Source organism: Spea bombifrons, chromosome 4, assembly GCF_027358695.1.
Source record: "Spea bombifrons isolate aSpeBom1 chromosome 4, aSpeBom1.2.pri, whole genome shotgun sequence".
In the NCBI taxonomy this organism is placed as follows: Eukaryota; Metazoa; Chordata; class Amphibia; order Anura; family Pelobatidae; genus Spea; species Spea bombifrons.
The window spans coordinates 81,503,135-81,517,436 of record NC_071090.1 but is presented as its reverse complement, the minus strand read 5'-3'; the positions used below and the strand labels follow the sequence as shown (position 1 = coordinate 81,517,436).

The following is a 14,302-nucleotide window of genomic DNA, read 5'->3' as shown; positions in this document are numbered from 1 at the left end:
TATCTAGTTTAATAGCCAGCTGCATTTGGTACAAGAGCTTGCGGTTTACATGGTACATAAAAATGGAGTAACTGATAATGTACGGCAGCACAAACTTCAAGTATCCAATATCTTGAAGGATTCCCAGCCAGCACACTAACTCATCCAGTGAAATTTTGTTCACGGTACAGCATAAGTATGCTCGGTAGACCTTGTTGTCCTTTTTTGGTACAAGCTGCCCACGAATAACAAAATAAGACAAGAAAAAAAAGAAAGTAAAAGCCAAAATAGATTGCGGGCTACATATGCATCGATAACAGTGATAAATATAGCAAATCTCTACTTACTTGCGAGATCACTAAGCTCAGTGTCTGTAGCGCTGGCAAGAGCTTCTTCCAGTTCTGGTTCCAGAGTCACCTTCTCCTCGGGCTGGCGCTCTGAAGGCATGCACTTGGGAACAAACACTTTACCTGCGTGACAGCAAGAGACGTCTTAATAGTACCAACTTTTAACCCCTTAAGGACAATGGGCGGTCCCTAAACCCATTGAAAACAATGTATTTTGAGCCCGTACATGTAAGGGCTTTGTCATTAAGGGGTTAAAGAATAGAATCAGCTTGTGACATTTCTAATAGGGCTCAAAGGTTCATGGTTTCTCACAATAAACTGTTGGAATAGTATATCTTGTCTAGATTGTCACCTTGCTCGAGCAGGGTGCTTCTTATCTTTTGTTTCTGTAAGTCTAAATAGTTATCCAATGCACTAGCTATATCCTACTTATATTACTAACTTAATTGTCGTAGTGGGACAGCTACTCAAAAAAAAAGTGACTGTACTAATGGGATGTATGACTTTAAAATAGCGAGTGCTGCTGAAATCCAACAGAAATCCCATTCTATCTGTGGATGAAAACTACACACACCCTTTTATGTGTTAGTTTTGGGATCTTTTCACAGAGTGAACCAAAGATAAATGAATCACAGGAGAGCACACAGGCCAATGCTTACAGCCAGTTTTGGGTGCAGACTCTGCACCGAATAACAATCAGCTATTTTGGGCACCAATTCATGTAATTCAGCTCCAGTTTTAAGTTGCGTTGTGCAGAACAGGCGGGGTTCTGAGCTGTGTGAAGCCAAGGATTGCAAGTCAAACTTTCTGGCTCTTTTACCACGGAAAAAAAGAATAAAGATAAACATTTTAGCTTTTTTACTAAAAAATAATAATAATAATTTTGTGCTTGGAAGATTATACAGTGTGTTGATAGTATGCTCTGTAGTAGGAGTATATATATATATATATATATAAATACATCTAAATATTTTGGATGAAACACTCACATCTGCAAAGTTCCTATCTTTTGGTACACCTATACAATGTTGTCATAATGATGATTTATATAACAGGTCCATGGCCTTCCTGTTGGGCCAGCTTGCCCATCACCATCAAACATTCCTGCAGGGAATGTAAATGAATCATGACGGTGTACTGGCATTAAAACAAACCAAAAAATTAAAAGATGTGGATATTTTTATTATTTTTTATGATATTACCATCTGACAATAATTAAGTTGCATATGAGGTCATGATGATGACATAGATGATGAACAACACAAATACAATTTCTATATGTCTACAAATGTTATATGTCAAGTTAGGGGAGTAAAGTACAGAAGCATAAGTTGAGGTGGGTATATATATATATATATATATATATATAAAGCCACGTTCCCTTTTCATATTAGCTCGTAATCCATCATTGATGATAAATTGCTCTTGTTGAAAGAAAGGTTGGAGACCTGCCAAATAGGTTAAAATGTATCACGAAAAACCACAAGTATGTCAAAATATCTATCGATAAACAAAAACGTTTTCGGATTTTTTTTCTTCAAAACAAACTGCTTTAAAGACATGACAGATACCAACAGAAACAGATATATTGCAATCAGCTTTGGAAATGATGTCATAGTAATTAAATGAGTATGTGTCCTAGAGCTGGACACAAACCAGATCTGCTCCAGAGAATGTTTCGGGTTATTCACACTGAAATCTGTAACAGTCCAGTACCGCTGTTGTTTTGTTTGTTCTGAACAAGAGATAAACAGTCACTGAGAGCCCCTGGGTCTATGGCCAGATCTCTCCAACCAGACCTTCACTCACAGCTTATGCAGGATACGGAGATCTTTTTTAACAAGTAGGGACATCTATAGGTCCTAGACTATTAATGATGTTTGGAGGGTGGTTCTGTGATCCATTATGTTATAAAATGAACATTAGCGAGCATTCACGTGGCTCCAGAGCGGTTTATGTATCTGTCTATCCGACATTGTGTTATGATCTATATAAAATAGAAATAATAGGAAAGCGTTTGCTGTAGTTGAGTGGCATCTAGTGTCGCACACATTCAATGTTCTATTTTCTCAGGAAGATCTGGTTTCTAAGAATTCACTTAATGTACCAATTTTGTTAACATATAAAACATCCTGTTTTGTTGATCTGCCCTTTATTGCGAACACAGGTGGATGGTGATGGCTGTCCATAGGAAGTCTGCTGTCTTTGATACTCAGAAGTATGCAATCAACATCTGAAATTGGGTCATTGGGATGAGATCCCACCACTGTCGGTACAAGCACATGTACGCATTATGACCATTATTTGTGGCAAATTGCTGGGATAGTAAGAGAGATACATGCCGAATGTGTCACGAATAGGCAAAGGGTATTTATCTGCCGATGCATTTAAAAAATGAACAGACTCAGAGTAAGAAATACAGAATATCACTCGATTCTCCTCACTAGTCCTTGTAACAACCTACGATGATCAGGAAAGGAGACAGGAGCTCACGTAGCCTGAAGGAGAGAAGCATGAGTGTTGTGACGGAAACATTTCTATCGTAAAGGAATTTACAAAGCACCAACGGGAATTACCGGTATATTTAAAAGGAGCAGAAATGTTAGGACAAGAGGCCTAAAACTAGAGGGTCAGAGTCTTAGATGTAATGTAAGGATGTTTTACTTTACTGAGATGGCATAAATGGGAAAGCCTTTGAGGAACACATGGATTTAGATCACATAGAAGGACTCTCCCTCTTACCAGTTTGTAATAAAGGGGAGGAATAACTCAAAGTTTAGTTATCTACTTCTGGCTGGTTCTGCCCTAATCGTGACCAAGGTCGGTGTTCCGGCATTAATCCCTCACACTGGTTAAGGGCTGCTGCCACTTTGCATCCAAAGCATTAAAGGAGCTAATGGCATCCCTGGTTAGTTGTGTGTATGGATCAGAATTTTATCAACAAAGAGTAACTGAGCAAAGCATTCACAAGAAATCATGTTTATTTGTGCAATAGGAATTACTGATCCCTATTAATACGATCAGACATTTATTTATTCCTTGCTAAATAGATATATAGATAGCAGTGACCGAAAAGAACCAAGTAGCCCATCTGGTCTCTTTTCTTGATTTCATCTACCATGTTTGCCTGTACCACTTTCACTGGAAGTCTTTCCAAGTATCAACTACCCTTTTTGTAAAATAGATTAGCCCTCAGCCTTTACCTCTGTAACTTTAAATTATGCCTGTTAGTTCTGCCACTTCTCTTTTGCATTAAAATGGGTTTTACTCATTTGGCATATTATATACCGCTCTTCTAGCATGCACATATAATGGCTTTCCGGGTATGTCTTGCTATCCACTAGTCTTCCTTATATTCTTTTTGATCATTACCTAGCGGCCAATACTACTCCACCTCATTTTATTTGTTGCTCGTTCTTTCTTCTTGCTGTCTTATGCAGCGATGTCCGGTTGCATGGAAAGCGTATACACTGCCACGCGGGATATGTTTTTAATGAGTTTATTTTTAGCAGAACTTCCGTTACGCGATACATTTTCTAAATTTAGCAGGGAGATTGTGCCATTTTTATAGATACAAAAGCTGTTATTTGGACTCAGATAATAATAAATCTATTTAAAAACAGCTGAAAAGTTTTGTGAAGCGATAAGCAGTTTAGAATACAGTTTGAACTACTTTGAAAGTTTGTATACTTTTTTAGCCATTTCCTGGTCATTGAAAAAGAGATTATTTTGTTTTTATATAGTATACTGGATTGTGGTATCGTTTTCTAAGCCAGCGTGTTTATAGACGTTGCTTTTAAAAAGCGGGTGGTTCTGTGTAAAGATGGACCCTATTGGGAGGGGGGGGCAGGTTATTTAAGTCCCACATTCTCCTGTCCACCTCTTGCATCTTTTTGTATCAGAGAGCCTCAGTGAAAAACTTAAAACAAGAGGCTGGCTGTGCCTGGTTCTTTTCCAGGTATTAAAGGGGATATGGCAACTAGATCCAAATAAAAGCCCCATCTCCCCTCCTTGTATTAAGTCTGGACCCACTTCTTACACAGAGGACCACATTGTCCACCAGCCCTACGGGTCTCCTAAACTCCATACACTTCTAAGATGGTTTATTGTTTTTCCAAAGAATTTGTCCCCTAGGTATATTTCCAGCCACAATCCTGTTTGAAATGCAAATGGGCCAGCAAGATAGCTTATTTCGTCCAGGATGTCTCAGAACCACATGTTTTGGTATGCCTATGGTGTGTGACTTTGGCAAAATAAAAGTGGAAGCCCTCATGGCAGTTTGGCAAGCAGTATAGTAGGCGTAGCAAAAAAACATTATAGCCAACAACCATACAAATATTTGAATGATGGCCAAACAGCTTTTTTTCTGCTAATGTATCAGATGGGAAACATTATGTCTTCTCTTCCATTATAATAAAAAACACATGTTCTGTGTAATTCACCAAAGTCAAGCACAAACAAGCAAATCTAACCACTGAATTGAATAAATAAACTCACAGCACAACAGTGCTGACCTTCATTACTAATCGAGTTCCAAAACAACAAGGAGCACCCTTCCCTTCGGTGCACCAGGCATCACTGCTTGTACTTAGCCAGCGCAGAAAGACTTCATTTTTCTACTGTACATCAACTTTGGGTGGCATTAAACTAATCATTTAATGTGAGGTTTTTAGGGCTGCTACTTGTTGTCTCTGAGATAACCTGGAGGGATTGGTCCATGCCCCTCTCCTACTGCCATGCAGAAACTTGTAGAGGGGTGCAATCACAAATTAAGCACTAAACCCCCTTTTTTTGTGCCACTCTTCGGAAGGTATCAAGAACAGACATAGAAGCAGGTCTGCATTTGTTTTTGCTGCCGGGGAATCGTGTAATTATATAACTCATAGTAGAAGCTCTGGAGGATTCTTTTCTTACCTTTCTTCTCTCCAGTAAAAGGAACGCAGTCTTCTCTATCTTGATGCTCCAATGCTTCTTTCTGTAAATAAGCCAGGAGGTGTTCTCGGTCAAATGTTCCAGATGCTTCCTTAGTTGTTTGATCCTTCTGTCGCAAACCAGCCGGCAGCAGAGCATTCTGAAAATGATGAGACAGCTGTGAACTTGCACAATAAGTTAGGGTTTGCCAAGACAAATTAAGATTACTTTGCATTTATGTATAAAGTACCAGCATATTTCATAATTCTATCACAATCCCTTTTGTCCACAATTCCTGACATGTCTATTACTGACAAGTTCACCATTCACCCAATGGACTGAATTTGCTGACTTTCTGTCAAACTTGACTCTGCTCTCTCTTTCATCCTTAACATCCAGTCGCTCACACTTACTCCTGCCCCATTTACCTGACCAACGTCTCACGAATCTGTTGTTTCCTCACACAAGAAACAACTGAAATATTAGTCCATATCATGTCTGGATTATCGCAACTTCCCACTTACTGGTCTCCCCTTCTCCTGCCTTGCATCGCTACAATCTACCCTGACCACTGCTGCCAGACTCATTTTCCTTTTCCACCGTTCTTCATCTGCTGCCCCACTGTGTCAATCACTTCATTGACTCCCTGTACACTACAGAATTACATTTTAAAAAATGACCTATACAGCCCTCAACAACTGCACCCCTCCATATCTCTGCTCTCAAATGCAAATATGCTTCCAACCCCCTCTGTGTTCCTCCAAGGACTTGCATCTCTCTCTTCTATTGTTATCACCTGCTCCCACTCCCGTACTCAGGATTTCACACATGCTGTACTGCCTCTGTGGAATTCCCTACCCCATTCCATCAGACTTTCTCGCTCTTATTCTAATTTCCAATGCTCAGTAAATCCCCAGCTATTCCAAGAAGCATACCAACACCCCTCCTCAACCAGCATGCCAAAGAAACCATTTCCCTCACCAACAGTGGGCAAGGACTCCTCATCCAAGCAGTCCTTGCCCACTGTTTCTATTCCCCTTCAACCCCCAAGAAGACCGCACCAGCATGGTCCTTTTCTCCTTCTGTACCAGTATCTTTAACGTTTGTTAACACTATTTAAATTGTCTTATTTACTTTCACTGTAACCTGTTGCAACAGCACTATATATCTAGCTGGTACTATATAGATGAATGAAATGGTCCTGCTCTTGTGAGTTTACAGTCTCATTGGAGGTTTTGGGGATGAGATAGAGAGATCACTTGGATGAAGATAAATTGAGGGGTTGACAAGGTCACGAAGAAAAGGGGAGAATGGATGGTTTCTGGAGTGGGCCAGCAGATGTGAAGAGCTATGGGATAAGAAGATTAGACTGGCAGAGGTGATCAGAATGGACTGGAGTGGTATAAGGGCGAGTATTGCGGTAATCTAGACTATATCACAAGCTATAAAAGACAAAGAGCCCCAAAACTGAGCACAATAACAGTGAGTGGTAGGGAAGAGGAAAGTAGTTACAAAATACTTTCATCTGCATTTATCGTTTCGAGGACACTGACTGACTGAATGTCCCTTTAACTCATTTAAAGTGCTGGTTGCAGCAGGAGTCCTTAGCAGAATATAAACTCATTACTGCCTAAGTATTTTTAGATAATTAAAGCGTGTTTACATTTTTTGTGATATTAACACTGACAAACTGTGGCAACGAAACAGTCATTATAAAACTATGTCGATTCTTTATTGGGTTGAATCACACTGGTGCCTGTGAAGTTATTAATTGATCTGTCTGAATGGAAACTTCAGCACAAACACATGTGTTTAATTTGAAGTTATGTGGGAATAGTCATTTGTTCCCACTTAAGGTGACTTAGCAGTTAGTAAAGACTTTTTCTTTGTTGCTATTGGCTTCTGGGGGAAGTTTTGCTGCCAGCGTGCAGGAGAGAGTATTAAAAAAGCGAAGGAAATCTAAAAAGAAAACTACATAATTAAGCCATTGTAAGTAACATGACTGTTCTGAATTAGTACGATGGTGTAATTAACTCTTTGGGAAGAGTATCGATATCACAGGTTATTCTTCCAGCTGTCAATCTGACATTTAAATAACTTTTTTTTTTGTATAAAAATCTGAATTACTCAGTATTTTTTGGATTTAACACATTATAGGAGGTAGGTGAGATTTCTAACCCAATCTAAAATCCCTTACACTTTATGTATTAAGGGGAGAGGGGATCAGGGGGTACTAAGGATACCTAACTTAACCCTAATGTGTTTAACTCTGTTGCCTACCATGACACACAATGTTTACCACTTTTGTTTTTCCTCTTATATTGCCAAATTCTTATGCGGAGGAGAGGCTGGGCAGTCTTTATTAAGTGCTTTTTAAATGCATTGTGATATTTTTTTGGTCCTTCCCCTTGGCAGTTGGTAAATATCTGAACTGCACCCCAAGTTGGTACAACTGGCTTCACAAGAAAACTTGGACAAACGAGCCCATAATGACTATGGGGCTCTAATTCAATTTGGTCTTGTACTAGCTGCACCGTTGATGCTATGACCTATGTCTCTCGTTTGATTGGTACACAGTTCAATTATGAAGTGAACTTTAATTCTCCTGCAGTTAGCTCTATAATGCCCCAAACTGGAACCATCTGCAGGAGCTGCCAAATACATTCAGACTCATCTAGTTACTGACCCATGGTGTCCGGCTGCAGCTGCAGTGGCAGAGAACCAAAGCACAACACAGATTATAGAAACAACTCTACTGGACAGAAGGAGTTAAGGAAATGTCAGTTGTATAGTCATAAGATTAACTGAGATCTCATATGTTATATATATATATTAGTATTATATAGGTATATTAAATAAGAAGATGAAACAACACGTTCTTTAACCCCTTAATGACAAAGCCACAAAATGCATTGTTTTCAATGGGTTTTGGGACCGCCCATTGTCCTTAAGGGGTTAACAAAGAGAGCTGATATGCTGCAGGTCAGTACAGTGGAGACTTTGGGGGCCGACAGCCTCCCAAAATAGAATGAATATTAAAGTACTTTGTAATTACTTTAATATGCATTATTTAACTCTGCCAATAAGAAATAAAAACACTTACCTTAGGGAGAAGCTGCAGCCTTCACAATGGTCTGTCCTTTTGCTCCACTGATCAGTGGCAGGAAATTGATCATTTTAAAATCAACAGGATCGCTTTTTAATTTTTTTTAACAGAAGCTAAAATGTTTGTTTGACCTTTCAGAAGGTATGGTCCATCTGATGAGATAAACCCACGCCTGACATTTGAGGTAGAGGCAGTGATATGTCCTAGGCAGAGTAGGCCCAGGGCGGCAGGTCTAGGGTGGCAGCATTCCCCCTGCTGCAAAACTGGGGATGGTGGTCCTACTGGATGATCAGGCCCCCTGTTTTCCCGCTACTCAATGGGCTGGTTACAGATATTTGATCTCCCCAACTGGCCCATTTACACTATGGAGGCTCTACCGGCTCAGCACAGCCTCCATAGACTGCATTAGAAGGCGATGTGTGCCCTTAAGACATGGAGCGCCAGTATATGACCTCATGTGCCGTGTGCCTTTTAATGCAGGAAAGACGCCAACTGTGGCTCGGGAACTACCTTATAATTAAGTTCCAGTCTATCGATCTTAGTGAAAATTAGACGCTGGCTATAAACAGATCATTGCTTACGATGAAAGAGTGACTGTGGCTTTCAGAAAAGCTTTTTTTATATAGTGATACTTTAAAGATGAATGTTCACTCAAAATCCAGACAACAAATCCACTGGCGTTGCTGTTCATACAAGTTCATTGGTTTGCCTCAAGGTCATTGCTCTTATGGTCTTTAGTAAAAGTGCATTACTAGCATCACACTGCTATATCCTCATAATGCCAGCAGCTACATCCATCGTGAACACTGTCGGCACAGAGCCTTACTTGTAAATAGCAGTTGACACACCATGTGCAATCGACCATCATTATCATACATTATTACACTTCTTCCACACCAAGTCTATAGTATCTAAATGATATCACTGCACTTACTTCCGGATCAAGTTCTTCAAGGACGGTCTCCAGCTGTTTCAGCTCATCTTCTGATAGTTTGCTTAGAATTTCATCCTCATTTATATTCTTGTACTTATCAAAGTCCTTTCGAAATGGCAGAGACATGGTTTAGAAATCTTGAGTTTCTGGCTTTACCTTTGCCCCTGTTAAAGTCAAGAAGCAAATGATACTAATTAGAAAAGAGTAACTAACACAACGTATGTCCTACATTAAAGGTGCCGTTCAACTGTTCTCTACTATGCCAAACAAATAAATAATACAGAAAGAAAGTGATGTAAAATAAGTATCATTTGGGCATTATGCAACCCTGCGATATCACAAATAGTGTTTCCCAAAAAGAATTAGCTCTGTTCACCAGGGAGAGCAAAATGCAACACATTCTATATACAAACATATCTAGTATCAGGATCCATTAGAACCTTTACAATAGATAATGATACATAAAATACCAATGCTTTTTTGTTTAAACAATAATTAAACAAAACTTACAGAAAATATTGTTTGAAGGCCACTCTACCTATCTAAACGCATGGCGTATGTACTGATAAAAGCCATTAAATACTTTAAAGGGATGATCCACTTAAAAAAAGAATGCATATATATTATAATAATTTTAATATGAATTCATTAAATATATATAAAAAAAATATATAGGGAGAAACTTCAGCTACACATGCATTGAATCAGTGGCTGAAAAATGCTCCCGTTGAAATCAATGGTAGTGCTTTCTGTACATGCACACAGGGGTCTCAATAGACCCCCGCTTACAGCATTAGCCAAGCCAGCAATATCTGGCGGTACATCATATACAAGGAGAGATGTTCAGCCCAACATATCTCCTGCATGGAAAAGAGCTTACAAAAAAAAGGTTAATCTGAATCCTCTTTCTGATAAACGTAACAAAATTATATTGTAACAAAGGTACTAGCCAGAATTCCATAACTATTACAAATTCCCGGATTCACTGAGTTGCTGTGGTACAATTATACGATTCATCTGCTGGAGCGGAAAGAATAGAAAGGGCACAGTAAATGGATGATTATTGTTATGGCTTCCTATGTTGGACAGATTGCTTTTTAGTGCATCATGAATATTTAGTACTTTTTACTTTTGATGGATTGCTTTTCTAGGGCAATGATAGATTGTAAGCTCATGAGCAGGGCCCCCATAAGCCCACCAATACTGCCGCTCACAGGCAAGGTTCCCAAATCCTGGTGCAGTACTTTCTACTATGCACCTAAAGGATGATTACTCAGATAAATAGATGATGTCCAAGACCCCAACCACACAACGGGCTAATTGGCGTTGAAAAACTTTTTCTTAATTTTAATGTTCTTTCAGGGTATTTGGGTTTTATTGGACACTCTCTGGTTTTGTTAAATATTAAAGCAGGCCATGGGACTGTGCTATTGCCCTCACGCATAGTTGCTCCATCTCCAGTAGGCTCCAGGAGTCTGCCTATAAACTTCTTACGCGCTGGTATAGGGTCCCCGTTGCAATCCATCTTTTCGCGGCTCACGTATCTCCCTTGTGCTGGAGGTGCGGCTTGGACAGGGGTACCTTTCGACACATTTGGTGGGATTGTTCATTAGTTAAGCCGTATTGGTCCATCGTTCTCCGTGTGATACGCCATATAGAGCCCCCTGGTTTCTCCTTCGATCCGGCCTGTGTCCTTCTCCATATTCATGATGCCCCTGTTGGCTCCTATAAACGCTCTCTTACCATGCAACTGTTTAATGCTGCCAAGGTGGTTATACCCCGGTTTTGGAGGAAGGCTGAAACTCCGCCCGTTTCTGCCTGGTTGGCACGGGTTGGTTTCATCCACCAGATGGAGGGGCTAGTTGTGTCATCCAGGGGCTTAGATTATAAACATGAGTTGAAATGGCTTCCATGGCAGTCCCTCATAACCTCCTCTATCTTTCCTGCCCTGCTGACTAATTCTTCTGGGACGGTTTAGCCGGCCAGTTGCTACCCATGATTGTTGCAATGCCCCTTGCCCTGTGGTCCCTCCACGGGGGTTGTGAGTGTCTTCTCTCTACAGGTTTTCTGACAGTGCTCCACCGGACTGGTTTCCGCGATCCTCGCCTTTGGTTTTCTTTTCCTTATTTTGTTTTCGTTCGTTATACGGGCCTCATGTGCCTCTGTTTTATCTCAGTTTATGGCATGGCGATGCTGTACGCTATGGATCTTTTCTTTGATACATGGTCTTTCCGTGTGATTGTCCCGATGTCGTCTCTCCACTGCTGACCGACTATTTTTGCCACCTTCGTACACTTTGCTATGTACTCTTTACACGATTTGTGTAGTTTGCATTGTGTCATGCTTGTACATGTATACCACACTGTCTGTTTTTATTGGTGCTTTATAAACTGAGATTTACTTAAAAAAAATATTAAAGCAGGCCAAAACACGGACCACGGACCAGTGAAGTTAATGTGCCAGTGGTCCTAGAAATCTATACCTTTTTACTAATCCTCTACACAGGCAATGGGTGAGTGTGGGTCACTGGAAATATCCATACCAGTATTGAACATATATAATTGTCACTGTGGGAATTGTTTGTCGCACTGGGCCAAAGTGCACATGCTGCTCACTGATTGGTCCCTTTCCGTTGTGGCATACAAAGACTATCTAATGGACTGAACAGTGGACACAGACAGGCACAGGGTGGGAGAAAAATGTGGAGGGACAGGAGAAAGAGGGGCATGAGAAGAACAAAGGGAGGGAGAGAGTGTGAAAGAAGGTGAGAAAGGACATGAGAGAGAGAGAAACATGAGAGAGATGGGGAGCAAGGGAGAGAGGAGGGTGGTTGGAAGGGGAGAGAGATGGGCACATACGCTAGTTATTTATTATGCATCACACTAGAGGACTGCATTGGGCGCAAAAAACTTGCAAGCGCGGGCGGTCTTTCTGGGGCTGCGGGCGGGAGCGGGCGGTCAGGCACTGTACCTGCGGGTCCCGGTAATCCCGCGCAGTCCCGCAAGGATGCCTTCTCGCTGCTCCATTACAGTGTCTCCTATCTTGCTCCACCCATGAACAAGGCGCAGTCACGTGATGTGACATCACTTCCTGTGACTCCGCCTTGTTCCTGGGCGGAACAAGAGAAGAGACGCAGTGAGGGAACAACTCGAGGGCAGCCTTGCGGGACTGCGCGGGAAATCAAGTAAGGAGGTGGGCGTGATTGGCCACAAATGTGGCGGGAGCGGGCGGGAGCGGAACACCCACATTGCGGGAGCGGGATTCAAAACAGCGGGAGTGGGCGGGAGCGGGATTCAAAAAGCAGTCCCGCGCAGGGCTCTTTTGCCATAGCACACATTTGGAGAGGACAGTACCTGCTGTATTCCCTGGGTATTATGTCCGGACTACAATTACCTTTCTGAAAAGTACAGCTATAGCTAGTGACAGATAACCATAACAGGCGATAGAGCTAGTTAAGGTCAGTTTCATGTTGCATCTAAGCCACCTTCTACACTTCCCAACCTTCCAGCCAAAAAATGATAGAGATTAATTACACATTTTAAATGTTATATAGTTTTGTCCAGCTTAAATTAATTATATCTGCAAACAATGTACTTTGAATTGTATTACTAATAATAATAATAATAATATAGTAATAATGCATTTATTCAGAGGGGTTAAAGCCAAAAAATTACACAACTAGTGCATAGATTGAGCCAGTATTAAAATAAATCAACTTTCCAAATAAAACATTATTTTTGGAACAGAACCACAATTGTATGAGTCATTTTGTCATTCTTTTTATGTAAAATGACCATCTCAATAGTCCATCATGTTTAATATAGAGATTTTCAACAAAATCTCTGAACTTACTGTTCTGTACAGTGTTAGATGCAGAAAACAAGTCGTCAAAGCAACCAGGGCTATAACTTCCATGAGGCATGAACTGCTCCAGGTGCTGCAAGGTCAGGGGCACACTTGAGCTGTCTGGTGGCATTGCCCCCGTGTCTACACGAGCTTCTTTCTGCTTCAGGAATTGGATGTGACATCAGCCCAGGGGGCCAGGAACACACTTATGGGTCTGACCATCTTGAAATGTCAGTAGAAAAATATTCTATAACTACACTAGCTGCTATTTCAATTAAACACTACAGTGGTCATACAAATCCAGGTTCCTAACTATGCACCTAAAGGATGATTACTCACAAGATAAATAGATGATGTCCAAGACCCCAACCACACAACGGGCTAATTGGCGTGGAAAAACTTTTTCTTCATTTTAATTCTCTTTCTTTTATTGGGTTTTATTGGACACTCTCTGGTTTCGTTAATCAAAGTAGAACGGGAGACCTTATGAAAAACAAAGCAGGGCTTTCACTGAAATTATCAATCTATCCAATCTTATTCAGCTCTACTGAAAGTGAAGACTCAAAGGTTTCTGTGCAGATCCGCAGATGGAGTGGCATCAGAACTGCATGGGTCTCTCTCAGTCCTGCATATTAAACTTTAGAACAGTTTCCATGAGCACGAAATAAGTATCATTGATCAACATAATATTGCAATTACAGATAACACAAAAAGAGGCTGTGGAAGAGCTATGTGACTATACCAACTATAAGAATTATCACTTTTACACGTGACTGGGATGTTACTAGAATCTGCTCTAATGCTTGGAATAAACAGAACACACGCTGTGTAGAAGAGGGGCCGCAGCAATGTCACTTCCATGTTTTAAGTAAGCTCTTTGTGTTTGCTACTTGGGGAAGACAATTCTGTTTCTGTTGGTAAAGTTGTAAACAGCCCTTGAGCGTCACGTGGTTGGCTATTACATGCTTATCGAATGAGCTTTCTGTATCTCCAAGTTACACAAAAACGTGAAAAAAAACCCCAATATTGCTTTGGATGCGAAGGACGTACTTGACACCACCTGACTAACTGGTTCAGTATTGTCGAGAAGAAGACGCCATAGCACATTAGAGAGTTGTTTGCTAGGTAGGTAACGCACTGTGACTTAGTGGGAAGAGCTGATTTATGTGATATCACGTA

General features: G+C 40.7%; 1 protein-coding gene across 2 annotated transcripts in view; it reads right to left on the bottom strand.

Moving 5' to 3' along the window:
- Window positions 1-14,302, bottom strand: part of LOC128492596 (tropomodulin-2-like) — a 28,411-nt gene that overhangs the window by 8,475 nt on the left and 5,634 nt on the right. Inside the window, exons 2-4 of one of the 2 annotated variants that reach the window (XM_053465195.1) lie at window positions 9,278-9,441; window positions 5,241-5,397; window positions 327-449 (exon numbers count right to left, since the gene is read on the bottom strand). In XM_053465195.1, the coding sequence (XP_053321170.1) occupies window positions 327-449; window positions 5,241-5,397; window positions 9,278-9,403 (406 nt within the window). In that variant the 5' untranslated portion in view covers window positions 9,404-9,441. Of the gene's footprint in view, window positions 1-326; window positions 450-5,240; window positions 5,398-5,800; window positions 5,931-9,277; window positions 9,442-14,302 lie in introns of those variants that run through there. The other variant, XM_053465197.1, reaches the window with a different exon arrangement.